The 27,566-nt window shown below is 46.8% G+C and overlaps 2 protein-coding genes across 8 annotated transcripts in view; both read right to left on the minus strand.

Moving 5' to 3' along the window:
• Nucleotides 1-1,491, minus strand: part of PPP1R12C (protein phosphatase 1 regulatory subunit 12C) — a 44,112-nt gene extending 42,621 nt beyond the window's left edge. For 2 of the 4 annotated variants that reach the window (XM_063138513.1, XM_063138512.1), the window contains exon 1: nucleotides 1,025-1,491. In XM_063138513.1, coding sequence (XP_062994583.1) covers nucleotides 1,025-1,399 — 375 coding nt within the window. In that variant the 5' untranslated portion in view covers nucleotides 1,400-1,491. The remainder of the gene's footprint in view (nucleotides 1-1,024) is intronic. The other 2 variants (XM_063138515.1, XM_063138514.1) reach the window with 2 other exon arrangements.
• A 4,239-nt stretch (nucleotides 1,492-5,730) lies between these two features.
• The window catches only part of TNNT1 (troponin T1, slow skeletal type), a 38,782-nt gene continuing 16,946 nt past the window's right edge, over nucleotides 5,731-27,566 (minus strand). For all 4 annotated transcript variants that reach the window (XM_063138783.1, XM_063138782.1, XM_063138786.1 and 1 more), the window contains 9 exons: nucleotides 26,059-26,080; nucleotides 25,453-25,513; nucleotides 22,888-23,004; nucleotides 14,070-14,147; nucleotides 12,301-12,414; nucleotides 8,600-8,709; nucleotides 7,716-7,806; nucleotides 6,755-6,795; nucleotides 5,731-5,992 (listed from right to left, as the gene is read on the minus strand). In XM_063138783.1, coding sequence (XP_062994853.1) covers nucleotides 5,947-5,992; nucleotides 6,755-6,795; nucleotides 7,716-7,806; nucleotides 8,600-8,709; nucleotides 12,301-12,414; nucleotides 14,070-14,147; nucleotides 22,888-23,004; nucleotides 25,453-25,513; nucleotides 26,059-26,080 — 680 coding nt within the window. In that variant the 3' untranslated portion in view covers nucleotides 5,731-5,946. The remainder of the gene's footprint in view (nucleotides 5,993-6,754; nucleotides 6,796-7,715; nucleotides 7,807-8,599; nucleotides 8,710-12,300; nucleotides 12,415-14,069; nucleotides 14,148-22,887; nucleotides 23,005-25,452; nucleotides 25,514-26,058; nucleotides 26,081-27,566) is intronic.

Raw genomic sequence — 27,566 nt, forward strand, 5'->3', positions numbered from 1 at the left:
CCTGTGCTGAATTAGAGATTATCTTGGTATGGGAGACAATCAAGCCTTCATTTAAATTTTGTATGTGCAAACTGCAAACGATGCATTTTTTACCTTTGTGATCTGGAGCAGTGCTCAGTTTACAAAGCAAGAGCTAATAGCGGCACTAACTCTGAGCTGGGAGCAGTTTCTTCTAATCCCTTTTTGTGCTTGTTAGAAGTGGGAGAGGACAGAGCTGGTTGTACCTGCTTAGCAGTGGAAAATACAGTCTCCTGTGGATGCTCAAAGGCAACCTCACCTTCATAGACACCACACAGGGCATAGTTAAACTACGGAATTCACTACCACAAGATGTAGTCATGGCCACCAATTTGGATAGATTTAAATGGGGATTGGATAAATTCCTGAAGGAGAAGAGTATCCATGGCTACTAGCCCTAATGGTTATGTGCTACCTCCAGTATCAGAGCCAGTAAGCCTGTGTGCACCAGTTGCTGGGGAACATGGGTGGGAGGGTGTTGTTGCACCGTGTCCTGCTTTGTTGATCCCTGGACTAGATGGACCCTTGGTCTGATCCAGAATAGCGCTTATGTTTAGTTGGGTTCTTGCATCAACAAAATCAGGGCCTGAGCTCAGTACTGCAAGGGGCCAAGGGAAACGTTCTTTGCATGCTCAGAGCCACTCTCCTCATCACATACCCCAGAGCTGAGCCCTGGTATTAGAGTCACCCAAGCCAGGGCTCAGTGCTGGGGGCAGAACACTCTTCACACACCTAGAAGCCCTTCATGAATACTGGGAAACCCAAGTCCTATAAACAGGGCTTGGGGCTCCAACCCTGAAGGGAAGGCACTCTGCACCGTCTCAGAGGCGTCCTTTCCTCCGTGTACATTTCCACACCGGGTTCTGAAGCGGATCTCCACACTTATTTGGGCCAACGGACAGGAGGAAAGGGAAAAGGGAAGCAGAGCGAAAGGCGACCACAGAGGCCATCGGAACCGCTTTGCGGGTCGCACTGGGCCCACAGCCAGCCGGGGGGAGGGGGGTACCTGGTGGAGGGCGCTGATGCCGTCCGCGTTGGTCCCGTTCACGGCGCCCGGGTCGGCGCTGAGCATCTCCCGCGCCGCCTCCAGCTCGGCCCCGGCGCAGCACGCCAAGAACTCGGCGGCCGCGTCGAAGCGGACCGCGCGGGGGCGGCCGCCGCCGCCGCCTCCGGAGCCCATCCCCGTCACGGGCACAGCCGCAGTCTCGTTCTCGGCCGCCGGCAGCCCCGGAGAGGGCAAAGGAGCAGCGCCGGCCGGAGGCGGGGCCGGGCAAAGAGCAGCCGCCGCCGCCGCTTCAGCCTCCGCCCAGGCCCGGAGCTGCTCCCGCCGCCGCGCCCGGGCGCCCTCCCCCTCGGAGAGGGACAGCAGCGGCGCCGCCATTTTCTTCCTCCTCCTGCCGCCGCCAGCCCGGCTGGGCGGCCCTCCTGGCCCAGCTCTACCCCTGAGCCGAAAAGCGGCGGCAGCAGCAGCAGCAGGAAGAGGAGGAGGAACAACGCCTCTCGGTTTCCGTATCAGAACGGGAAGGGGGAGGGGGTGGGGAGTAAGAGAAGGGGCGGGGATAGGAGTCGCGCGGCCTGATGGGAAATTGAGTCCTGTAGCTGTAAACGTACAAAAAAGGGTAGAGTGGTGCGCAGCCCCGCTATCTGGCAAGAATTGACAGACGCCAACACTGATCATGTGTCTCAATGGGCGCACAGCGGCGTTGCTTTAACTCAGCCTGTCCTAATCTGGTGCCCTCCAGATGTGTTGGCCTATAATTCCCATAATTCGCAGTATGGGTGGGAAGTGTAGTCCAACACATCTGGAGGGCATCAAGTTGCGGGACGCTGCTCTAATCCTTGGCGTATATGACAAAGTATAGCTGGACACTATATCGTCGCGATTTCGCATCTAGAACGACAGAACGAATAAACATCCAGTAGAAATATTAGTCCGTATCAACAATTCTGGTCTAAAATTGGACTGGCTTTTAATGCTAAATTCCAATACAAAGTTACAAACTATATAGTGAATATTTTACATAGAGATGTCACATGTTAGAGTGACACCTCCAGTTTTTGGAGGGCCCTTAGGCAAGACACCCTCCATGGGCCCCCTCCCTCAGAGTCTACCTTCTCACTGCCATTGTCACCCACTGCTATTGTCCCTCATCCTCTCCCCCCCACCAGCCCCATTGCTGCCACTTGCCTGTTTGACAGGCAGAGAGCCAGTGAGCAAGTTGGCCCTGGCATCTACTGCTCTCCTTCTAACCACCAGCATTGTCTGGAACCTGGGTCCATTCCTGAAAAGCTGGTGAACAAGCAGGTTGCAATGATGAAGAGGAGGAGCAAGTCTGGGGGTGGGGGGGATCGCATTAGTGGGCCCCTGCTGGGATGTGGGCCCTCAGCAGGAGCCCAACCACACCTACTTCTGCTCCCTGTCTTGAACACGACTCTGCATCCCAAGAGAATAGGGATGGGGCTGAGCCCAATGACCGAGAACCTGCTTTGCATGTATAAGGTCCACACAGAGAAGGGGGGGGGAAACCTGTCTGAATCCCAGGATAGTTGCTGCCAGTCAGTGTTGACAATACTGGGCTAGATGGATCCATGCTCTGACTCGGTGTAAAGCAGCCACCTCTGTTTCTAATCATGGCCAATGACATTCTTCTGTTTCTAGGCATTCTTTTAATCTTTATGCAAAATGTCCCAGGTAGGGTTGCCAACTCTCCAAGTCTGGCCTGGAGTCCAGGAATTGACCTCAGTCTCCAAGAATCTCTTGAGGCCAGTACTGGAGATGTGACAAACCACTATTATGGTCTTACATCAGCCTGTTATCTCAAGAGGCCTAAGCAGGAAGGTGCAGGAGATACAAAGGGGTGGGTGGGGAAAACCAGGGAAACTAGTCCCGAGTTAATGTTGCAAAATGGGAGTTAGGAGACTGGTATAGGTGTGGGTCAGCCAGAAGTGACAGCGAGGAGGTGCTGAGTATTTTAGAACAGTTCCTTGTATCTCTGTGTCGGTAAGGGGGTTGCAGCTGCCTTCTAAGCCAGGAGAAGGCCTCTCTGCACTATACTGGTCAGTCATGTGAGTTTTCTTTTTTAAATTTAAACTAAAACATTCAAATCATAACAGGCAGTAGTGGTGGTGATAGTCCTTCAGACAGTGGCACAGTAGAGATAGGAAAAATAAGAGTCTTTCTCCACCAGTCTTAACTTTCAGCGCAAAATAGAAGGGACATGACGAAGTATAGTTGGACATATATCGGTGGCAAGATCAGAGATAATGCAAAAAGGGATGCTATTCTGATCTTCCAGCTGTGTGAAATGCCTGCGTAACGCTATGTGGCATAATGACAGCGCCATCTAGTAGCTGTAAATTAAAACACACAGAAACATATAGAACTTGCCAAAGAAGGACTTTCTTTGATTCAAATCACCTGTCCAGCATGTAAAGAAGCCCATTGTAATCCCACAAAGAAACCCAAAGCAGAAAGCCCCCATAAGTATGTGTGTGTTTACTTAATGTAGAGAAGCTCCTTGTCTTTTGGCCTCTTATCTTGCATTCTCTATTGCTTATTTTAGATTATAAGATACCTGGGGGCAGAGACCTTTCTGATTTTTTTTTTGGGGGGGGGCATATGAAAGTTGGTGAAGGACCATGAACGTTGATAGAGCAGTTGAAATCATAAATTCACACACACACACACAAACACCCTACAGGTATGGAGAATTGTCTAGATTATAACTAATATAAAACAGTCTTGAGACATTTGAGTAGGGAACATTGGGTAGCCCGTGTGGTGTAGTGCTTAGTGTACTGGACTGGTGAGAGCTAGTGTGGTTAGAGTGTTGACCTGGGACCAAGAGACTCGGATTCAAGTCCCCTCTCGCCCATGGAGTTCTGTGGGTGACTTTGGGCCTAACCTACCTCACAGGGTTGATGTAAGGATAAAAAATGGAGGTGAGGAGGAACATGTATGCCACCTTGGAGGAAAAGCTGGCATATAAATGTAAATCATCGTCGTCGTCATCTTGTCCTGAGACTTTGTATAGTTGCTGGCAGAGTAGTCATTAATGCCTTAGATGGGCCCATTGTGTGACTCAAGCTCAGTCTCCGAAGCTATGGTTTATAAATGCGCCAATTGGCTTTGAATGTGGTGGAGGTTGTGAAGTACTGAAAGGTGATTGGGGCTTGATACTTTAACATACGGCAATCCTACGGTCCCTGGATGAACATCCCTTAGAATAGCTTGGGAAAGCCCTCCGAGGTCAGAAGCAGTGCTCCAACCTCGGAAAGAGAGTTGGAGATCCACCCCCTATTCCCTCGCAGCCGGAGCAGAGAGAACTATAGCAGCAGGGGAGACGGGAGCAGGCAGAGAACATCAAGGCCTGCTTCAGTTGCCCCACCACCACCACCACCACCACCACCACCACCACCACCACCACCACAGGGCTAACAGTCATCTTGTTCCTGTGAGGAAGAAAGAGCTGTTGATCTGCCCTCCACTGGGAGATGAGAGCGGGGAGCAGGACTTTCCTATCAGTCCTGCTAAACAGTCTCCTTAATTTCTTCCCCCCCCCTCTTCCCTCCCCATCCCCTTTTCCTCATGTTTCATGTCTTTTTTTTAAGAATGTAAGCCTGAGGGCAGGGACTGTCTTCTTTACTAATTTATTGTAAGCTGCTCCGGGAGCTTTTTTGGCTGAGGTGCGGGATAAAAATACTCTAAATAAATATAAACCATGCCGGCTGCTTTTCCAAGATTGGAAAAATGACCTTGGAGGAGGAGGAAAGGGGGCATCCTGGTGGGAGGGGAGGAGCCTGGAGAGGCCAAGTTATGCATTATCCTGAGCCTACTCCATCCTCCTTCCCCTTCACCCCACTCCAAAGTGCCCTCGCTGGACAGGCTGAAAAGTCCATCTAGAGAAAATGCAGGAGACTGGAGGACGTGGAGACAAAGTTCTCCTTCACTGCTCCTCCTATCCTGCTGGCTTCAGCCTGGCAGGGCATGGGAATTCCAGAAACCCCCGAGCGCTGAGGCCACAATCCATAGGATTGTACCCTAAGGCTGCAATCCTATACCCACTTATCTGGGAGTAAACCCCATTGAACGCAGTGAGACTTACATTTCAGTAGGCATGCTAGGATGGTGCCAACAAATGCAAACGAATTAGACAATGAAAGGAGGGTAGAGTCTGTTGTTCCAAATTAATTGTACATAGGCTTAACGGAAAAGGACAGTGAGAAATTATGCAATTGTAAAACATAGCCACTCGATGGCACTGCAGTGCTGTGGGCCTGCCAAATTGGTCAGGAGCCAGTGTGTTTCACAAAGGGGTCGAAGATAGTTGCAGAGAATGAACCTGGTCAGATAAGTAAGATGTCACGTTTTTCACCTGGGTCTATTGTATATTCGGTCCATCCAAACTGTTCAATACATTTATCACATTCTGTATCAAGAACCCTCTGTCTGTCTGTCTATCTATCTGTATCTCTCTATCTTCCATTTCTCCCCCATCAATAAAATGCAGCATCCTTCCCCAACCTGTTGCCTTCCATATGTGTGGGACTGCAATTCTCATGATTTCCAGCCAGCATTGCCCAAGTTGGCTGGGAATCATGGGAGTCATAGTCCAACCCAACAGGAGGGCAACAGGTTGGGGGAAGGTTGAAATACACAGTGCTTTCGTCTTTTGTGACTATTAACCGAAAGGAATGTACTCGCGGGAGAGATTCTGTAGCGGGGAGAGGCTGTTTTATTGCGTGTGGCTTGTGACACGAAATATGTTACAGGCACACATGACAAGGCGTGGAGAAGAACGGACACAGGGCAGGGGGTCAACTTTCAACACAAGGAAAGGCATGGAAAGCAATGGGATGTTGATCAACAGTCGCTTTCGCTGACAGTGAGGCTTCCAGTTCTGGGTGTGTACGTGAACTTCTTCACTTCTACTTCCAGCGGCCACCAAGTCTGGCTTTTCCAGCACCTTTTTTGCTGCAAGGGAAAGATGTACCAGTCATCCCATGTGAAATATTTCATAAATAAGCCCCACATATTTAAAATACCACATTCTAGGAATTAAGCTAATGTATATTCTTGGAACGATATCTGTATCCAAAATATAATTTGGGAGGAAAATTCGGAGCAAAATCAGAGCAAAATGCCGGTCCCCAAATTTAGAAGACTGAAATCTGACGTGAAGATCTCCAAACCGGAAACATCAACTATCAGGACCATGGCTAAGGCCATAGCTAGACCTAAGGTTTATCCCTGGATCGTCCAGGGGTCAAACCTGTTCATCTAGGTGACACACAGGGGATCCAGTGCTCAGGCAGGGGCGAACCCTGGATGAGCCCAGGATAAACCTTAGGTCTAGCTGTGGCCTAAATTGCAGCTTCCAATGGGTATGACTGCTCAGCGTTAGGTCACAAGACCTGTATTTCTTTGCCCCACCCCACCCCACATTTCAAGATATGATTTTGAACCTCTAATATCCATTTTCAAAACCTGAAATATTTAGATAAGAAAAAAAATTTTTTGTACCCTATTCCACTTGAATGCTAGAAACTGTCCTCTCCTAGTTCAATTTCACCCTCTAGTTCCAGAATGCAGGGATTGAATTGCTTGTGTGAAAATGCACGTGGTTGTGGCTTTACAAATATTGGGGTGTGGGGGAGGGGAGAGGAAAAGCAGCAGTGGGATTTGAAGCAAAGGTATTTTGAGTCTCTGGGCCTCCCAGAACCACAGGTCACTCACAATTTCTGGGCATGGCTGATACGGTTGTAGAGAACATTGATCTGGATGGGAAGAAAAGTGAGAAAAGAAATTAATGTTACTATCATTTTGGCACTAGGGAAAGTTCCATGACTATCCTTGGCTTATTCCTTTTTTTAAAAAAAAATCAAATACGCAGAGTTAAATCATTTGCCCTGCTTCTTCACTAATAAGTCAAGCTAATTCAATTCCTCATCACAGAAATTAGATAATTACCATCAACATGTGGTGTTTTTTTTTTAAAAAAAACCTTATGCCTAAATGCAAGCTATGTAAAGACCAGTTGAATCTCTACAGGGAGGGAGTTCCATAAATAGGGAGCCGCCACCAAGGAGGCCCTGCTTTGAGTGTTAGACCCACAAGTCACATTCCCTAGGAGCATCACCAACAGAACCTCTCCTGGTGATCTTAAAACTTGGGTCAGTTGGTAATGGTGGAGACAATCCTTTGAGGACTTGGGTCCTGAGCCATTTAGAGGGTTGTACACTAGTATCAGCACCTTGAATAGGGCCAGTTAAGTGGCAGCCAGTGCAGAGCTTTCAGGATTGGTGTAATATTATTCTTCCATCTCACTACCCTGGACAACACCCATTCAGCATCAGCTGCAGCTTCCAGACTACCTTCAAGGGAAGCTCCATGTAAAATGCATTGCAGTAATCAAATTAGGAGGTTATCAGAGCATAGACTGCTGTGACAAGGTTGTCTTGGTCCAAGAACATTGACCACAACACAGTGGTGGAGAGACTGACAGAGTGAACTTTGAAGATATGGTGTTTAGAGGAGTTAAGAGTACGATTCTTGTGGCCTGCACTGGGACATTCTATTACCATTGCCAAGATGGCCATATGCGTTCCTACATTTCATGATATCCCTCTGATCATGTCCAGTTTCAGCTCCGACAAACCCACCTCGCAGCGAAAAGGTCTTTGATTCTTCTCCCTACCTCATACTTCTGACCTTTGAGCTTCTCCATCAGGTCAAACTTCTCTGACTCTAGCTGCTGGATCCAGTCGTGTAGTTCCTTGGCCTTGTCCCTGAACAGAGGGAAAGAGAATCTCCATTCGCTCTGCCTCTGATGAAGTCCCCTCTTTCTTTTGAAAAACGAGCCCTCCCAGCCTTCCCTGGCAAAAGCACTCCAAACTACCGCCTCCACCCTGGGCTCCATCACACATAATTTCCCGCCTGCTTTGTCTCCACATTTTTTACCTCTGATGCTCTTTTGCTTGCTTGCTTTTCCACTCCACCCGCCCCCTTCTCTTTCTCCCTCCAGTTCATTGGTTGCTACTCCCCCCCTTTAACAAGACAGGTCCTGTCAGATAAGTACTTCAACCAGACCACCTTTCTGCCCAGCAACAACAGAACAGCCCTTTAGTCTGGCTCTTTGGGGGCATCGAGGGAGTACAATCCTGTCTCTGCAGAGATTTGGGCATTGTACGATTTAAAAAATGCTTCCAAGCCTGGGATGCAAGGTTTGGGTTTTATATTGAGGCTTAGAGCTGGCTGTTGGGAGAGATCGCTTTTCCCTGCCAGGACCTGATGCCATCCATTCAAGGCAACAGCAAGGCTCCCATCACGGCACACACACACACACCCCAACAAAGGAAAACGTGCTTAGGGAAAATAATCCAGACTTTAGGCATTCTAGGAAAAGATGGAAAAGCCTGGGGAAGAGGCGGGGTGTCAGCAGGCCTGGCCCGGCGTCATGTGGGTACCGTGCTGCCAATCTGCACACCAGGCATGGCGGGAGTGCACTAAATGGCTGGTGTGATGGAGCTCCCAGCCTTCCCTGGCAAAAGCGCTCCAGCACAGCTCTGCTCCATTACCAACCTCAGCTGCTGCTCACTTAAGTTGTCTATGTTCAGTGATTTCCTCCTCTCTGATAAGACCCGTATCTTCGTCTCACGGCCCGTCTGCCTCTTGCCACGTTTTTGCTCTGCCTGAGGGACGGTGGGCAAAGAAAGTGTCACCGGGATCAGAATCAGCTCCCAAAGGAAGGGGTCTCTCTCGTGGGACTCGGAGGTGCAGCTGCGTCTGGTGTGGGTCACCTTTTAAAAAACCTGAATTGGACTTCTAGCCTGCCCTGTCCCAGAGCCTCAGCTGGGTTCACGCAATCAGGGAAGGAAAATAAGCCACTGAAGCTTTTATTTTCCTACCTTGTGTGTGCAGGTCACAGACCCTATAATTACCATAATTACCCTTGCTGGCATGATTGGTCATATCGTCCAAAACTGGTGAGGGTGAATGCAGGTGAGTTTATTAAGCACCCCAGAAACCTTGGCTTGTTCTAGTGATTCAGGATGGTTTGTAACCTCACCCCTCCAGCGCCCAGCCTGTCCGAGTTTGGATAACACGACAACTGCCCAGTGAGGGTAATTTTGGTCATTACACCGCGTGTGACTGGCACATGAAAGGCAGGAAAATGGCTTGTTTTCCTTCCCCACCCATGCGAACCTGGCCAATATGTATCAACAAGACAAGCTGAATGGGTAAGTACAACTGGCAGGCAAAGTGTTCGTTTGGTGACATGAAGTGGCCTTATACTGAATCAGAGCTGTCTATGTCATACCCTGTGTAGGTATGGAGTCAGGGGATGAGGACATGGAGGAACCCAGACCCATTGCTGAAGAGTCCAGCTCAAGGGGGGTGGAACCTGTGCCAGCAGGGCGTCCTGCCAACCTAGGCAGCCAAGAGGAGGAAGAGCCGAGCACAAGTGTATCAGCATCTAGGTCAGCAGGGAGTCCTCCCAATCTAGATAACCGAGAGGGGGAAGAACCAAATGTATCCGTTCCGTCTTTCAGCCAGCAGAGAGCAGTAAAGGAAGCCAGACGCAGCTCCCAGAGGCTTTATCTGAAACGCCAAGCCATCAAGGAGCACCCGGGGGCAGCAGTGCCTTGCATATATATGCCTCAGGGAGCTGGGGAGAGTTTGTCAGAGGTTAACTGATTATCCTGGCGAAAGCTCCGGTGTTTGTTCCCTGTGACTTCTCAGCCTTGTTGCCTAGAATCCTGTTTGACCCCGGACCTGTTCTTGACCATGTTGCCTGCTAATCCTATTTGACCACGGACTTGTTCTAGACCACCCTGCCTGCTGTAAACCTTGTCTATTAGCTTTGTGACCTGGGCCGGATCTACACTACTGCTTTAAAGCGCTTTATAACAGTTTTATAGCGCTTTAAAGCAGTTAAAGCGCTTTATAACTGTTATAAAGCGCTTTAAAGCAGTAGTGTAGATCCGGCCCAGGACTATTCTTTGTGTGTCTCCTTGCCTGCATCTGGCTGCTTTCAAAGAGACTGAATTCTGCCTGTAAACTTTGAGTGTATCTGCTTAGCCCTAATTTCTTGGTGGTTGCTATAAAGTTGGCAGATTACCCAGACACTGTTCTTATCTCTGTCAGCTCCTTAGTTGGTTGTTTATTGTCGGCCTTTGGTAGCTTTCCTGGACAGTCTAGCCCAGCCTTTCCTCAGCCTGGTGCCCTCCGGATGGACTACAACTCCCAGCATCCCCAGCCAGCACTGGCCCAGGTCTCCAGGGTCATAGGCAGAGGCTTCCTCCATTGTTTATTACCTGATCTTTTTAACTGGAGATGCCAGGATTGAACCTGGAAACTTCAGCATCCAAAAAAGGTGCTGTGCTGCTGAGCTATGCCTCCTGGTACACACCTGGTCCATATGAAGCTGCTTCTGCTGGCCCATCTAGCCCAGTGTCTGCTCTGCCAGCAGAGGCCCTCCAGGGCAGAACTTCGGGGCAGAGGTCCGGGGTAGCCAAATGCAGCATGGCTGACTTCTCAGTTCTGAAGTAAGTAACGCACACTGCCATCTAAAGGTATTGTCCCCCACCCCCACCCACGTAAGAACATTAAGACCAGAGTCAAAAATTACCTAAATGCACACTGCTTCCCAGAGCTTTTGTACACTAGGCTATTAATTGCTATATCCATTTTCTGTTTCGTCGCACAACTGAAAGCTGAGCTCTACACAAAGAGTTTTTCCTTTCCTGCTTTTCTGCTACATAACCTCGAGATGGTGCTGTGCTATAGTAGAATAGCGCAAATACACAAGTAGTTCTTTCACTTTCAGAAATAATACCTCATTTTCCACACTCTTTAAAAAAAAAACCTGGGAAAGTGTTCTTAAAAAATAGAAGTGAAAGTGGAGGATCATGTATCATCTAAAGAACCAATAAACAACTGTAAGGCATCACTACGGCACAATAAATGCATCATGTAGAAAAGCTCCCAGTCCTGCCGTGTATGGTCCTTTTTAAGTCTGGAAATTAAATTAACATGGAAAGATAGGTCCGTCTGCTGCTATTGGCTATGGCAGCTAAATAGAATGTCCAAGATCAGAGGAATTATGCCACCAAATAAAAGGTGCCAGGGAAGGAAATAGCCAGGAAGCGCCATCGCCTTCATGCATTTTTTTTTTTTGCATATTCTTGCACCAAGCATTGAACTGGGGACTCTCTCTATGCAAAGCATACACTCCATCATTAAGCTATGGCTTCCCTCGGGATACGCACACAGAAAATAGCATGCCTCTGAAACAGGCACATTGGGAAGTTATGCAAGTGACCAACATGTTACGAAGCAAGTTGAATCTATCGTGCACAGGCACTTCACGGGTCTGTCACATGGTGATGGGAGAGGCTATTTCCATCAGGCAGTGGCAGACTAAGACCAGGACTACAACTTTCCAGCATACATATCATAAGGGGCTGCCTATATGGCGGTGGGTTGCAGCTGTAATAAGCAACACCCACCCACCCACACACCGTGCTTCAGGGTGACGGTGCTAATCCTAATGCAGCAGCAAAAGCAAGGGGGTTTCTGGTCCTCTGACCACGCGGATAGCAGCCAATCAGGGGTCGCCATCCACCCGGCCACGCCTCCACATCAAGGATGTGGGGCCCTGCAGGAATGGCTTCACAGCTATTTAGGAACTGAGATAACTCAGGGACTCACAGGCCTCATCTATACCAAGCAGGATATTGCACTATGAAAGGAGTATATAGAAGGCAGGAGCCACACTACTGCTGTATAGCAGTAGTGAAGTGCACTGACAACTGTTGGGGCCCATTAACACATACCATATACCGCTTTCATACCACTGTATCCTGCTTGGTGTAGATGAGGCCCACAGTGTGCTAATGGTAAAGTTGTTACTAATAAATTCTTAAGTTCTGTAAAAAGAAGGGCTTCTAAGTCCTGGTGCCTCACCCAGATTCCTTACTTACAGTTACAGAAGGGAGAAGGCAAAGGAGGCTTGTGACCAAGGCCTCATCTACACCAAGCACGATATTCCACTATGAAAGTGGTATATAAAAGGCAGGAGCCACACTACCGCTTTATAGCAGCATTGCAGTGCACTGACAACTTTTGGAGCCTATTCAGATGTACTATATACCACTTTCAAACTGCTATATGCTTCTTGGTATGGCTCTTGCCTTTTATATACCGCTTTTATAGTGGAATATCCTGCTTGGTATAGATGAGCCCTAAGTTTATCTGCACCATCTTCAAGTGGCCCTTACCTTTACCAGGTATCCACCAAAATGAGCTCCCATATTGGACAGCACTTTCTTCTTCTTGGCATCATCTTCAGCTCTCTTCTTGGCTTCCTCCTCCTCCTTCCTCATCTTCTCTTCCTGCACAGGGTGACAGTGTGGGACCCATTATCCAGAGGCCAGGAAAACAAACCGCCCTCTCTGCCATCGGAAGGCTGCATTCGGAAACATGGCCAGTGTGCCTGTTCCGTACCAGGAAGATTCAGATCCTGCTCTGGCTTAGGAAGGCTGCAAATGCTTCTATGAAATGCCCTGATCCGCACTTCTCAGCCTAAGGTGTGGAACAGACCCAAGGGATTTCACACATCTCTGGAAGTTGTGATTCAGTTCTCAGCAGCTCAAATGCATCAAAATACACATGTACTAAATACATGCTTTCAGAGAAAGTTCAGCATATTTGAGCGAAAACTCACATTTAGATGTGTATGGAAATACATATCGAAATACTCATCAAAATTTGTATTTAAATATCATTTTAAGACCTTCCCCCCCCCCAAAAAAATCACAGATTAATGTGGAAATGGAGTGGACATGGCTAAAACCATGCAACGGCGGCATAGACTGGAAAAAGACAGCCTTGTCCACCTCTATTCTGTTTGTACTGTGCAAATTTACACAACCTTGCATACTTTACTCTGCATTTGCTAGCCAACAGGGAGAGCCAAGGACGTTTCCAGGACATTGAAGTCTCACTCCTGACCAGTGGAAGCTTGATCAACATTATTTCAGGCTTCTGTTCTTATACTTTTCCCAGATGCAGCAGTGCAAGCTGGAGGTGAGATCTGAACTAGCTCGCTAGCTAACTTCTGTTTCTCCTCTCACCTCCCTCGGTATAACCTTTCATGGGGGAGGAGCTTTCTTTCCGCAGGGCTAGAGGCCCCCCTCAAATCTAAAGCCCAGAGATAGGCAACTTAGTGCCCTCCAGACGTTTTGAACTACAACTCCCATAATTCCTGATCATGCTAACTGGGGTTGATGGGAGATGTAGTCAAAAATATCTGGAAGGCTCCAGGTTGCCTATTACTGCCATAGCTGGCCCTGTACATTTGTGAGTCCTGCCCCATCAACTGAAGACCAGTTCTTAAACCAAAGACTAGGGGCTCATCTACACCTGCAGTCTTTTGGGGAGTGGGGAGGGAAGATCACAGAATTTTCCACTTCCAGGATCATCCCTCAGGGGCCACACGCCAGTGAGTTGTCCCAGAAGTAAAGAGGGACGCTCCAGGGTGACATTTTATTTTTTAAAAAGGAGACATTTGTGCAATTGCGCAATAGCGCAGGCACGGTCTTGCAAGAAGGAATGATTTTGTTAAAACACACACACAACAAACTTGGTGCTGTAAGACACCAAGCGCCATCCCAAAGATGGCGAAAATGCTTCCCCACGATGCCCACGGACTCCCCCTGCACAGCTCCGTACCCGTTTCCTGAGCCCCGCTACTTGCGGGGAAGAGGGAGGACCCCTGCAGGGAGAGCCACACCACCCGTGGAGCTCAGGATGGTCCCAAGTTGGGGCGGGGGGGGGGGGGAGGGGACAAAGCAGTCCCAGCTATCCTGGGAGAACTGAGTGCTCATCGCTCATTCACCCCGGGATCAGCTTTGCGTCATTTGGACATGCAGGGACAACCCCGTGTCCACCCCGGGATAAATGGCGGGTGTAGACAAGCCCTAGTTCTCCTCTCACATTTCTCCGGAGCCAGAGTTTGCACCATACCCCAGAGAATCCTGGTACTCACAGCGAGCTTGGTCTGCCGCTCCCGTTCTTTCTCCGTGCGCACCCGCTGCTGTTCTGCACGTTCGGCGCGCCGGTGTTCCTGCCAAAGGGCACAAGAGATGGGTGAGAGCTTCGCCAAGGCAGTCTTAAAGCAGAAAGGCTGCATTCGGATTTAGTCATGCTTAGAGGAGACCCATTGAAATCAAGGTGATTTATGTTAGTCAGGACTAACTCATCCTGGTTATTCCTGTGGGTCTACTTTAGGCATGACTTCAGTCCAGATCCTACCCAAGAAAAAGGAAAATATATAACCTCCACCTCACACTGCTTCAAGTGGGCCTGAGGAAGTCTCTTGCCACACGGAATGCACAATTCAAAGTGCTGGTTATCACCTAAAAAGCCCTCTATGGCTCGGGTCCAGGTTATCTGAAAGGCCATATTCTCCCATATGAGCCTGCCCATGCTCTGAGATCTTCTGGGGAGGCCTTTCTGTCAGTCCCACCAACATCCCACGCACACCTGATTGGTACGCGGGAGAGGGCCTTCTCGGTGGCTGCTCCAAGGCTCTGGAACCCCCTTCCAAGGGAGGCTAGGCTGGCTCCCTCTGCCCTACAGTTTCGGAGGCAGGCAAAAACCTTTTTGTTTCAGCAGGCTTTTGGAACTACACCGGATCTGTGTTAATGTATTGGATTCCCCCCCCTCCCCTTTTAATCTGTTACTGGTTTTTTTTTTTTTTTTTAATTAACTTTTAATTTTTTTTTACTGTAGGTGTAATTCTATTTTAACTTTTGTAATTTATATTTATATGTTTTAATTGTACATGTTTTAATCTTGTAAACTGCCTTGAGTCCCCAGTACTGGGGAAAAGGCGGGATATAAATAATAATAATAATAATAATAATAATAATAATAATAATGGAATGCCACACGTATTTGAGGATTTCTCCATGGTGGTTCTTTGGATGCTGAGGGAAGAGATTCCTTTTTGTCACAACCTGTGACAGAGTGTCATTTTTCTGAATGTCCCTCTATATAATCAGTGCCTCCAGGTTTTGGAGGGCCTTTGGGTGAGGCAGCCTCAATGCCGCCCCCCCCTCAGTGAGCTTCCTTTCTGAGTGCCCTTGTCATGAGCTGCTATTGCTTCTCATCCTCTTTCTCATCACTGCCACCACTTGATTGCTTGACAGACAGACAGCAAGTAGGCCGTGGCATCTATTATTATTATTACTATTATTATTTATTTATTTATATAGCACCATCAATGTACATGGTGCTGTACAGAGTAAAACAATAAAATAGCAAGACCCTGCTGCATAGGCTTACATTCCAATAAAATCATAATAAAACAATAAGAAGGGGAAGAGAATGCACCAAACAGGCACAGGGTAGAGTAAAACTAACGGTATAAAAGTCAGAACAAAATCAAGTTTTAAAAGCTTTAGGAAAAAGAAAAGTTTTTAGCATCTACTGCTACTTCTTCTCTCCACCACTGTCATCTGGGCCAGAGTGAGAGGCAGGTGAACAAACAGGTTGCAAGGGTGAAGAAGGGGAGCATCACCAAGGGGTTAAGAATGTAAGAAGAGCCCTGCTGGATCAGACCAAGGGTCCATCTAGTCTAGGGTGACCCTATGAAAAGGAGGACAGGGCTCCTATATCTTTAACAGTTGCATAGAAAAGGGAATTTCAGCAGGTGTCATTTGTATATATAGAGAACCTGGTGAAATTCCCTCTTCATCACAGCCGTTAAAGCTGCAGGAGCTATACTAGAGTGACCAGATTTAAAAGAGGGCAGGGCACCTGCAGCTTTGACTGTTGTGATGAAGAGGGAATTTCACCAGGTTCCCCATATGTACAAATGAAACCTACTGAAATTTCCTTTTCAATACAATTGTTAAAGATACAGGAGCCCTGTCCTCCTTTTCATAGGGTCACCCTAATCTAGTCCAGAACTCTGTTCACACAGTGGCCAACCAGCCATTGGCCAGGGACCCACAAAGCAGGACATGGTGCAACAGCACCCTCCCACCCATGTTCCCCAGCAACTGCTGCACACAGGCTTAATTATCAGTGGATCCCTGCTGGGGTGTGGGCTGCCCACGCAAGGACTGCATTGAAAGTACCTGATACCTTTGGACAGTAATGTAGCTTTGATGCGTCTCTGGGCTCATCTACACCAAGCAGGATATTCCACTATGAAAGCGGTATATAAAAGCAGGAGCCACACCAAGCGGAATACAGTATGTCTCAATGGGCCCCAACACTTGTCAGTGCACTTCAGTACCACTATAAAGCAGTAGTGTGGCTCCTGCCTTTTATATGGCTTTCATGCCACTTTCATAGTGGAATATCCTGCTTGGTATAGATGAGGACCCTGAATATAATATGCGAGAGCAACCGCGGATCTCTGCTGTTTTGGATTCAGCTCATGCATTGCAGCTAACTAACCACAAGGTAGGAGTAAAGAGCAACGTGTCTACTTCACAGATTATGTGGCTGGGTGCGCAATTAATTGTTTCATTTTTCATTTTAAAAAAAGCTTGTAGGCCATTTGTAGACTGAAAGCTGGACAAGGTCTATATAATAGCAGATTCCCCGTGGAGGGGAGGGAGGCCGAGGCTTTTAAAGAGCAGCTCGGTTGAGTTTAGTTTCACTTGGATGAAACAGCAGTCATGACTTCATTTACTGATCTGTAGAAGAAGAGGCTCTCTTAATAGGCATAAGCTCTGTGGATAGACATTTTTTCTAGGCTGACCCTATGAAAAGGAGAACACGGCTCCTGTATCTTTGTTGTATTGAAAAGGGAATTTCAGCAGGTGTCATTTGTATATACAGATAACTTGGTGAAATTCCCTCTTCATCACAACAGTTAAAGCTGCAGGTGCCCTGCCCTCTTTTAAATCTGGTCACTCTAGTATAGCTCCTGCAGCTTTAACTGTTGCGATGAAGAGGGAATTTCACCAGTTTCTCGATATATACAAATGTCACCTGCTGAAATTCCCTTGTCTATACAACCGTTAAAGATACAGGAGCCCTGTCCTCCTTTTTATATGGTCACTCTAATTTTTCTCCTTGTCTCATAATACAAGAACTGGAGGGGAGGGTGTCACCCATTGAAGCTGATACGTGGGAAATTCAGGAGAGACGAGAAGAAATGACTTCTTCATACAGCGCAGAGTTAAACTATGGAATTCGCTGCCGCAAGAGGTAGTGATGGCCATTAAATTGGATGGCTTTAAAAGGGGGTTAGCCAAAGTCACGACTGGTAAGGCTATCTAGAGCTACTAGTTGCGATAGCTATATAGTATCTCCAGGATCAAAGGCCTCTGTATGCCAAACTATTGGGAGACACAAATGAGAAGGTTCTTTTGTACTTGTGTCCTGCTTGTCGGCTTCCAACGTGTGAACAGAAGGCTAGACTAGGTAGGCCTTGGGTCTGGTTTAGCAGGGCTCCTCTTATGTTTTTAGATCTTAAGTGAGAAGAGAGGCACATTTGTACATAATGGTAAGCCAGGATTCCTGGCTAAACCTAAACTTGCAGTGAGGAACTACATGCTGGGGCAGGAGCCTGTTTATTTCTGCTTTGTTTCTCCAGCTCGCAAATGAGAATGAGCCACAGGGGGGCTCACATGTCTTCCCCTCCCCTCCCCGAAGCCAGAAGAAGTTTGCAAGCTTTTGCTTCTGATGTCCATTAACCACAGTTCAGAGTGTTGATTGAATCCTAAACTGTGGTTAATATTATCTCTGGTTTGGTTAAGCAAGCCAGCTTTTAACCCATGGTCTGAAATTGTCTTGTTTCAAACAAACCATAGTTAAGAGTAATCACGGTTTGTCAGGTTCAGGCAACATGCTAAACTGCAGTTAATTTAAAGCAGAAGTGAAAGCTTCTGAGGTTATCCTCGTGGCCATGGCAGAGGAGGAAAGAAGAGGAGCATGCAAATCTTGTGAAGTTGAATAATATTAGTTTAGTCATAGGCTGACCATATGAAAAGGAGGAAAGGGCTCCTGTATCTTTAACAGCTGTATAGAAAAGGGAATTTCAGCAGGTGTCATTTGTATGCATGCAGCACCTGGTGAAATTCCCTCTTCATCGCCACAGTTAAAGCTGTAGGATCCCTGACCCCTTTTGTATCTGGTCAAGAGGGCAGGGCTCCTGCAGCTTTAACTGTGGTGATGAAGAGGGAATTTCACCAGGTGCTGCATGCATACAAATGAAACCTACTGAAATTTCCTTCTCTACACAACTGTTAAAGATACAGGAGCCCTAGTTTAGTGCAAGAGTGTCAAACCTCTATCTGGCCCCAATCTGGTGCTCTAGGGTTCCCCAGATGACCACACCCCTTTCCCCTGACTGGTGATTGTTTGGGGGTCTCCCTGCTTTTGTGCAGTTCCCTCCCATTCTAAAAATGCCTCTCTTAACACTTAGTTGCTGGCAGTAAAAACTTTAAGCTACAATATGCTGGTATGTTAGGTATTGGGGGGGGGGCTTCTTTTGTCTTTGCCCCCACCTCCTTTGCCTTGAGCCCTACCCAACAGAAAAATGTGGCCTGCAACAGCTTCTCTGAAACTGAATCTTGCCCATGGGCTGAAGGTGTTTCAACACCTCTGGTTTAGCGTGATTTGCCAGGAGGAGACCCAGGCCACAGCTAGACCTAAGGTTTAGCCTGGGATCATCCAGGGTTCGCCCCTGCCTGAGCACTGGATCCCCTGTGTGTCACCTAGATGAACAGGTTTGACCCCTGGACGATCCAGGGATAAACCTTAGGTCTAGCTATGGCCCCGGGCTCCCTGGTTTGGATTCTGAATCGGACTCAAAGGCTGAAGTAGAAGAAGACCAGCCAACACAGGAAACCAGGAGAAAATTCCTCAAGACTCTCCAGGAGTCAGGGATGAATCTTCCCAGGAGGTTATAGAACAGGAGGCCCAGGCTCAGAAATGGTCTCCCCCTGCCCTTGGGAACTCAGTCTTTGTCGGCGGGAGAGGGAGCATTAGGATTGATAGACCCCCAGAGTCCGCCGTAGGGTTTGTCAATTCTGATGGGGGAAGACAGGGGAGGTGGACCACCAGACCAGCGACATGTCAGAGGTTGCAGCATAAGAACCCTCCCTGAAGGGTAAAAGTCTGGTAAAAGCCTGTCAGCTTTTTTTAGTTGACAGGCAACTGCCGTGCTTTGTTAAGCTAATTAAGCTTAGAGGATAGCTCCTGCTATTCACACTCCCTTCAGGTGTGAAGAGGTGATTTTTACTGAGCACTTCTGAAATCTCTTCATTGGCTTCCAATTCACTTCAGAATCCAATATAAACTTCTCCTGTTGACCTACAAAGCTTTTCACTGTCTAGCTCCTTCCTATCTCTCCTCTCTCATCTCACACTGTTGCCCCGCTCGTGCTCTTTGCTCCTCTGATGCCATGCTTCTCACCTGCCCAAGGGTCTCTATTTCCCTTGCTCGGCTTCATCCATTTTCTTCGGCTGCCCTTACGCCTGGAACGCTCTTCCAGAACATTTGAGAACTACAAGTTCAATCGCAGCTTTTAAAGCTCAGCTAAAAACTTTTCTTTTTCCTAAAGCTTTTAAAACTTGATTTTGTTCTGACTTTATACTGCCTGTTTGGTGCATTCTCTTCCCCTCCTTATTGTTTTATTATGATTTTATTAGAATGTAAGCCTATGCGGCAGGGTCTTGCTATTTATTGTTTTACTCTGTACAGCACCATGTACATTGATGGTGCTATATAAATAAATAAATAAATAAATAAATAATGTTTTGTGGACTGCACAGCAGACCTCTTTATTGCCTCACATCTCAGTGGGAGGGCTTGGAACCATGACAGCAATGTCCGAACACAGCATATCTCTGGTTCACTTCTGCCTTTCCATTTACTCAGTTCCTGCTTTTGGGCAGCTTTTGCTGCCTTTCTGGTCCAGCCCTGTTTTTCTTCATATTATAAATAGCTGAAAAGTATCCCAATATTTACATTTCGAAAGACCATTTCCTACAAGTTCCTAGGACCGGATGAATATGTTTTTTTACCCTCTTCTTGAAATCCCTTTTTCTAACTCTCTCAGATCTTTATCTATAGCCCCTCTTGCCTACCACACTTCATCGAATGATTCATTATGTCTGTAATCAGATTGCTTGTAAACGTACTCTCCCAAGCACAGCTCTCCAAGTAAACCTGAAGGGCAGGTCGCATGGCTCAGTCTCCCTAGGAATAAATAAATAATCCTGGTTGCGCTTTTTATACTGTATTTCGTAATTGTGTTTTAACCTGTTGGGTGTTTTACTGTGGTTTTAATTTTTGTGAACCACCCAGAGAGCTTCGGCTATTGGGCGGTATAAAAATGTAATAAATAAAATAAATAAATAAATAAATAGGAAACTCGCCTTTCTTTTGTAACCCTTTTAAAACTGCTTTCTTTGCGCTTTTGCCAGCTCTTTAGGTGTTTTTACAATACCCTCCAAATCCCATATACTTCTTTCTAGGCGAAGTGGAACAAGACAACGTCTCTTTACATTTTTGCAGGCGCAGTATTTCCCCTGGGGGGGGGGGGGGTCAACAGGAAAATAGCACTGGGAAAAGTTGAATTCCCTTACCAGCACTATGGTCTGGATCTGAATCAGGGATCCCATAATCACTTTCAGCGAACATTTTAAGCAGGGGTGCAGAACCTTAGGCTCAGGGCCAAATCCTGCCCGCCTGGGGTTCCAATCCAGCCCCTGTGGGAATCCCCAAACACCCGTCTCTGATGCACCCCCCCTCCGAATCGTTTGGTGGTTACCTGGTTTATGCACATTCCCCCCCCCCCATTCTAAAAAGGTAGAAATGGCTCTCCTAAGGCTTCGTTACTGGCAGTAAGAGCTTTATGGTGAAATAGGTTGGCATCTGGGGTTGTTTTGGCCCCACCCCTTTAGCCTCTTGCTCCACCCTCTTTGCTTCTGGCTCCTCCCACCACTGGAAAGTGCCCCCCTCCCCGAGAGCTCCTCTGGAACGGAATTCAGCCCGTGGACTGAAAGAGATTCCTCTCCCCTGCTCTAGCGCCCTCTGCTGGGAAATGGGCTCTGTTTGGCCCCACCCTTTTTGAATTTGGCTCTGCTGCTTGCATTCTGCCCCCGCCCACCAGCGGAATGTGTCCCCCCCTCCCCACTAAATGGAATTTGGCCCTCGGGCTGAAAGGGGTTCAATGCCCCTGTTCTAAAGAGAGGGGAGACCCAGTGGGGGCTGGTGGCACCGATTTTGGTGGGGCTATGAATCCATTCTGGGTTTCAGTCAAAACCGACTAGAGTTCTAAAGGAGCTCTCTATGGTACCGAACCTAACAGGTTTCAGCAATTTGCATAGCTCCTTTAGAGGGGTGGCTGGTTCTGACTGGAACCCAGAATGGATTCACAGCCCCACCAAAGTTGGAGCCACCAGCCTCCACTGAGGAGACCCGAATGCAGTTTCCAGTGTCTCACCTTGATTGGCCTTTATGCTGGACTCATTTTGAGCATTATTCACAATGTGGGTGGGATAAGCCAGAGGTGAGCAACAGATAAGCTGTAGCCCACTGCAGGACCACTGACCTATTTCAAATGAACCACCTTAATTAATGCCTGCTGTATATGAACATAAGAAGAGCCAATAAGGTTGATGGATCAGAACAAGGCTCATCCGGTCCAGCACAGCGGCCAACCAGCTGCCCACGGGAAACCCACAAGCAGGACATGGGTGCAACAGCACCCTCCAGCCTGAGTTGCTGGTTGCTGGGAGACCTGCAAAGACAGCCATATTGTGGACTTTGGTCCGATCCATTTGCTCATAAACCAAAGCATGTGCACAGGATAACCAGGAAGAGACTGAGAGATTTGTAAACATAACACGCAGAGGTGGAACAGAGGGATTCTAATGTGGGGAGGGAATGGTCATACAAGAGCAGTGGGGCCAGACTGGGCCTGTTCAGAAGACACCTTAAACCATGGCTTTAAACACGGTGGTTAAGCCAGAAAGTCAGGCCGGGTTCAGAAGACCTCTTTAACCATGGTGAATAAGCCTTTTTTGTTTTATTTATCATGGTTAAAGCCATGGTTTAAGGTGTCTTCTGAACACAGCTCGGCTTTCTGGCTTAACCACCGTGGTTAAAGCCAAGGTTTAAGGTGTCTTCTGAACGGGGCCACTGACACGTTGGAAGAGAATATAATTGCTATTTGGAATGGGTATAAATAACCTTCTAAATCTTTTTTTTTTTGCTATCATATGTGGATTTCATTTCCCTATCCTTTAGGAAAAAAAAGACCTATCAAGGCATTCCCACCCCACGAAACCTGATGAATTTAATTGCTACAAAAGTCTCCTAAGTAGTTAAATAACAAGAGTGCCTGAACATCTGAGTACTCTATGAGGTGTCTCATTGTCTGTTGTAAAGGGAGAGAACACTATGGACTAGGTGGCTGGGAAATTTTTTTGGTACATTTCTTTTCCTAGGTTTAAAATGTATGTTTTAAATTTTGTAAGGCCACCTTGAGGCCCAGTATTGGGCAAAAGGCGGGGTAATAATAATAATAATAATAATAATAATAATAATAATAATTTGCATTACTGGCTTGTGTGGATTTTTCTGGCATAGCTATTTGCCTACCGCAATCCTGGACATTTTAGCAGTGGAATGCGTGACATACATCTACATGCCAATAGACCTTTATGCAAAAGATGAAACTGATGGGCATTCCATCCAGGTGTGGAGTCCCATCCAGCCTTGTCAAATGTGTAGGGCTAATTTGGACAAGAGAGGCAAAGGGGGACCTGTAACAATGGCTAGGCCCCATTCTACCCCCAGCTACCCACAATGCCTTGCTGCCCGGTACTCACAATCCTTGACATGAGACCAACGAGCTCTTCCTCTTCTTTCTTTCTCTGCTCAAAGTGTACGTCAATGAGGGTCTGCAACTCCAGGAGGTCTTTCTCCATACGTTTGCGGTGGATGTCCTGAGCAGTCAGAGTCAGAGAGAGAGAGAGAGAGAAGCTTGAAAAGGATAAAGCCATTCAGATTGTCCTGGAGAAGGGTACCTTTTGTTTTATTTATTTTTATTTATTATTTCATTTATATCCCACCTATTTCCCTTCAAGGAACCCAAGGTGGCATCCATAATCCTCCTCCTCTCCATTTTGTCCTCACAACAACCCTGTGAGGTAGGTTGGCTGAGAGTCTGTGACTGGCCCAAAGTCACCCAGTGGGCTTCCATGGCTGAGTGGGGACCAGAATCTGAATCTACCGACTCCCAGTCCAACACTCTAGCCACTACACTACACTGGCTCTCTGGATGAGACTTGATGGAATCAGAATCTTTAAACCAGAATTTCATTCTCCTTGTGCTAATTCGCATTAGTGCTAATGTGGACGTGCACTAATGCACATTAGCGAAAATTACACAAGCACACACCAGTGAAAACCTGGTCTGCAAGTCCATGGAACCTGCATGACTCAGAAAACCTGGTCCGCTGCAGAATCTGCAGATGGGATTCATAGAAAGCTCAACTCATTTGAATCCATTGTGAAGTTCTCTGACATCCGAACCCATATCCTGCCCTCCCTCCCACCCAATTCATGGATAGAAAAGCAGCTTGGGGGAGTTTGAATGGAGAAATGGCTGGAGCCCCTTCCCCACCATTCACCTTCTGCTCCACCAGCGGTTATTTTTCATTTAAAAAAAAAAAGACATTGGAAGATGGTTACACACATCGACGGGGCAATGTCTACTTTGGCCCAAACAGATAAGCGGATCAGGCTATTATGAATTGGGCAGCTATGGACCACATCCTTCCCCATCTGTAGTTCAACCTAGAGGAATTTAGGGGTGCAGATGTGGTTGTGCAGTAATTCATTCACCCCGAAGGTAGCAGTCAATTAAGGTTGTCAACTGAGCAGGCCAAAAATGGACCTGGCCTGCTCTTCTGCCTTCAACAGCAATTTAACAGCACACAAATCAACTGGTGCAGGGGCTCAAGCGTGGAGAACAGTATGATCACCAGCTAACGTTTGCACATCGAGCAGCAGCCCTAGGGACCAGGAAATACATGCTCCAGTCAAGTTGTGACAAAGGAATCAGCCCTGGGGTGACTGGGGAGTGTGTATTTTGGTGGAAATGCAAATAAGGAAAAGGATAACATGTTATGGCTGTTATTTCAGTGGTTACCAAGCTAGTCAGCTGAAATAATATCTTCCTTGGTAGAGGCTGGGTTCATATGAAAGATTTGGGAGTGGCAGAAAAGACACATAATCAAATAGAGCAGTTCTCAACCCGTGGGGCATGTACCACCAGTGGGAAGAAGAAGTAGGCTTTCATAACACGAGGCTTTCATAACAATTACTAAGAATTTGCTCTCCCTTAATCCTCATGTCTACCTGCAAGAAGGGATGTTGGAAAAAAACATTTTAGGGGGTGGCGTTTGATGGTTTTTCCTAGATTTGGCATCCGGGACTTCATTCCAGTTCCTAGCGTGGTGCCCTACTTAATCTCCAGTAAATCAGGCCAGATTGCGCATTTTCCAGGCATTTTGCACATATTTGTTTTGCAAGTTCCACAATTTGCGCCAATTTCTGTGCAATTTGCACAAATGATACCCACCCACCCACCCAAAAAAGTGCAAGGAAGTTCCTGGAGTGTGTGTGGGAAATTGTAGCTCAGCTCACAAGTCGAAATCGAGTCATACATGCCACAGAACTCAGTTGAGCCAAAAACGAAGAGGATTTCCCAGTGGTAGACATGCCTACCTGTAAATGTGACATACCGTCTCCTGCTGAGCCTACCAGCCATGGATTACCTAGTTGTGATCTTTTGGTAGGCTGATGGAAACCTTTTTAACTACTACTTTATTTATTTATTTATTTATTACATTTTTATACCGCCCAATAGCCGAAGCTCTCTGGGCGGTTCACAAAAATTAAAACCACAATAAAACAACCAACAAGTTAAAAGCACAATTACAGAATACAGTATAAAAAGCACAACCAGGATAAAACCACGCAGCAGAAATTGATACAAGATTAAAATACGGAGTTAGAACAATAAAATTTAAATTTACGTTAAAATTAAGTGTTAAAATACTGAGAGAATAAAAAGGTCTTCAGCTGGCTGCACGCAGCTGAATGGAATTATTATTTTTGTGTTTGAAAGCCACACCAATAAAATTTATTCCCAACAATACTACTTCAATTTTTATGACCGTAAAACTTACCATAAATGATAAATGCAATAACAGAATGCCTTTAAACAGATTTTTTTTATTTCTATCATTGTGGTCCTATCTTCTTTGATAGAGTGATTGGTGGGACATAAAATATGAAAGGTTGAGAACCACTGAAATAGAGAATTGTCCTCTGTAATATAGGACACCTAGCCACCATAAGTACCTGTTAAAAATCAAAATACTCACATCGAAATCCACTCTCTCCCCCTCAGGGATCTTTGGAGGAGCCAACTGTGGAACCACTGGCCTTTATGTGGGAAACACAAAGAAAGAAAGAATCAAGTATAGTTAATACCTGAAGATGCTGTTGGCAACACATACATACCCAACTCGCCTCCTAGAAAACATTGATAAATCTATTCCCCCATTGAATTAGACTTATTGGGAAACAATTGGAGCTAAAATGAATTGCCCAGAGCATGGAGGGAAAGAATTGATCCTCTAGATTTCTAAATTTGCATGTCAAAATCAGGATCTCCAAGTGCAAGTTTTGAATTTTGTGTCAGGTTGCCACACTTTTCTCCCCTATGGCTCTGTGCCTTTAATAACTGCACTCCAGACAGTTCGTGCAAGAGTTACTGCTTTACCCCTGCTGTGGAGATACCATTATGAAGGGAAACTGGTCAATTTCAGCTGGTTAGGAGGTTTATAAAAGCACAGCAGCCCTGAAAGAAGAAAAGCCATGGCAACCCTAATTTTGTGTACACTCTTCTTCTTCTTCCCACCCCACAGTGAAGACTTCAGCCTGCTGAATGAACCTCCTTGAACAAAACTCCTGTTTCTGTCACATACCTTGGTCTGGGGCGTTCTTCCTCTGTGAGAAACAGAAGACAGAGAAAGGCCATTAATAGATGCAGAGAAGGAAGAAAGCTTTGGAAAACAGTAAGCCCCAAATGCTCAGAGGAGGTGGAGGGAGATTCCTTATATCTCTCTGCTCTGGGGCAAATGCACATTATATACCATATTAACAGTCATGGGGGTATACACAGAATGGAATTATGAATGTTCATAACTTGAGTAGACAAAATAGGGGGGAAAGAGCAAACTAGGGCAACAATAACGTGCTATGTCCTCTGCTGAATTGCATATCACTTATAAACCTGCATATTTATTTATCTACCTATTAAAACACTTATATAATATACTTCCCTTTATCCTGCCTGGATCTTGGCCTGGTTCGCACGTCACAATAGCTGGCTGTAATTAGGGAAAGGGGGCGTGGCCTCTTGAAGAGTCCTCGGAGGCTGCATTTTATTTTATTTATTTATTATTTTATTTATTATATTTATATCCCATCTTTTTTCCTCCAAGGAACCCAAGGTGGTGTACATAATCCTCCTCCTCCTCCTCCTCCTCCTCCTCTCCATTTTAGCCTCAGAACAACAACCCTGTGAGGTAGGTTGGGCTGAGAGTCTGTGACTGGCCCAAAGTCACCCAGTGGGTTTCCATGGCCGAGTGGGGACTAGAACCCAGATCTCCCAACTCCCAGTCCAACACCTTAACCACTACACCACACTGGCTCTGCATTTAGCCCTTGGGCCTTGGGTTCTGCACCCTTAGTGTATCCAGACCATAGGATTGCATCTCTCTTGCCCTACAGTCCCCAAACAGTGGTTTTAAGACCAGAGTTTTAACTGGGCAGGTGAATGTTCCAGAGTTAGCCCGGAGAGGTCTGAGTTTGGAATCCAACCTGAATCCCAGGGCAGTAGGTGGGTGAGTCTCCAGACAGACACCAAACAAAAGACACATTTTCATGGTGTGACACAACTTCGGTCACAGGCATGTCTATAGGTACTGGAAAATATCTATTATCCCCATCTGGGCTTAGATATGTTGCTTCCCTTATAGACATGTTTGGGGTACGCATGTTCTCCACGCAGATACATAGAGAGAACACACTACTACACACTACTTGCATGTATCCAGAACATGTGTAGCACACGGAGAGCATCAGAGGCCGATAGATATATCTGTATGAAATATATCAACAAAGCCTGTTCTGTTAGAAACCTGTGCACATCTCCCTCTTTCGGGGTGTGAAGGTGGGCAGGAAGGAAGACTTGAGAGTTAGAAATCCATTACAGCAGCTGCTAGACAGGGGTGTGTGTGTGTGTGTGTGTAGGTAGTAATCAAGGCCAGGAGAAAGGCTGACTTTAGACTGGACTCACGAGGAAATTGGGTTTGGCATTTCAAATCACCTAGGCGGTGCCACACACTCATCTGTTTGTCAGTGGTACCTTCCATTTGTCCATCCACCCACCCATCCACTTCCACAAGCACACGTCCAATTCTCCCTCCAC

The sequence above is a fragment of the Elgaria multicarinata genome, chromosome 11 (assembly GCF_023053635.1).
Source record: "Elgaria multicarinata webbii isolate HBS135686 ecotype San Diego chromosome 11, rElgMul1.1.pri, whole genome shotgun sequence".
Classification (NCBI taxonomy): domain Eukaryota; kingdom Metazoa; phylum Chordata; class Lepidosauria; order Squamata; family Anguidae; genus Elgaria; species Elgaria multicarinata.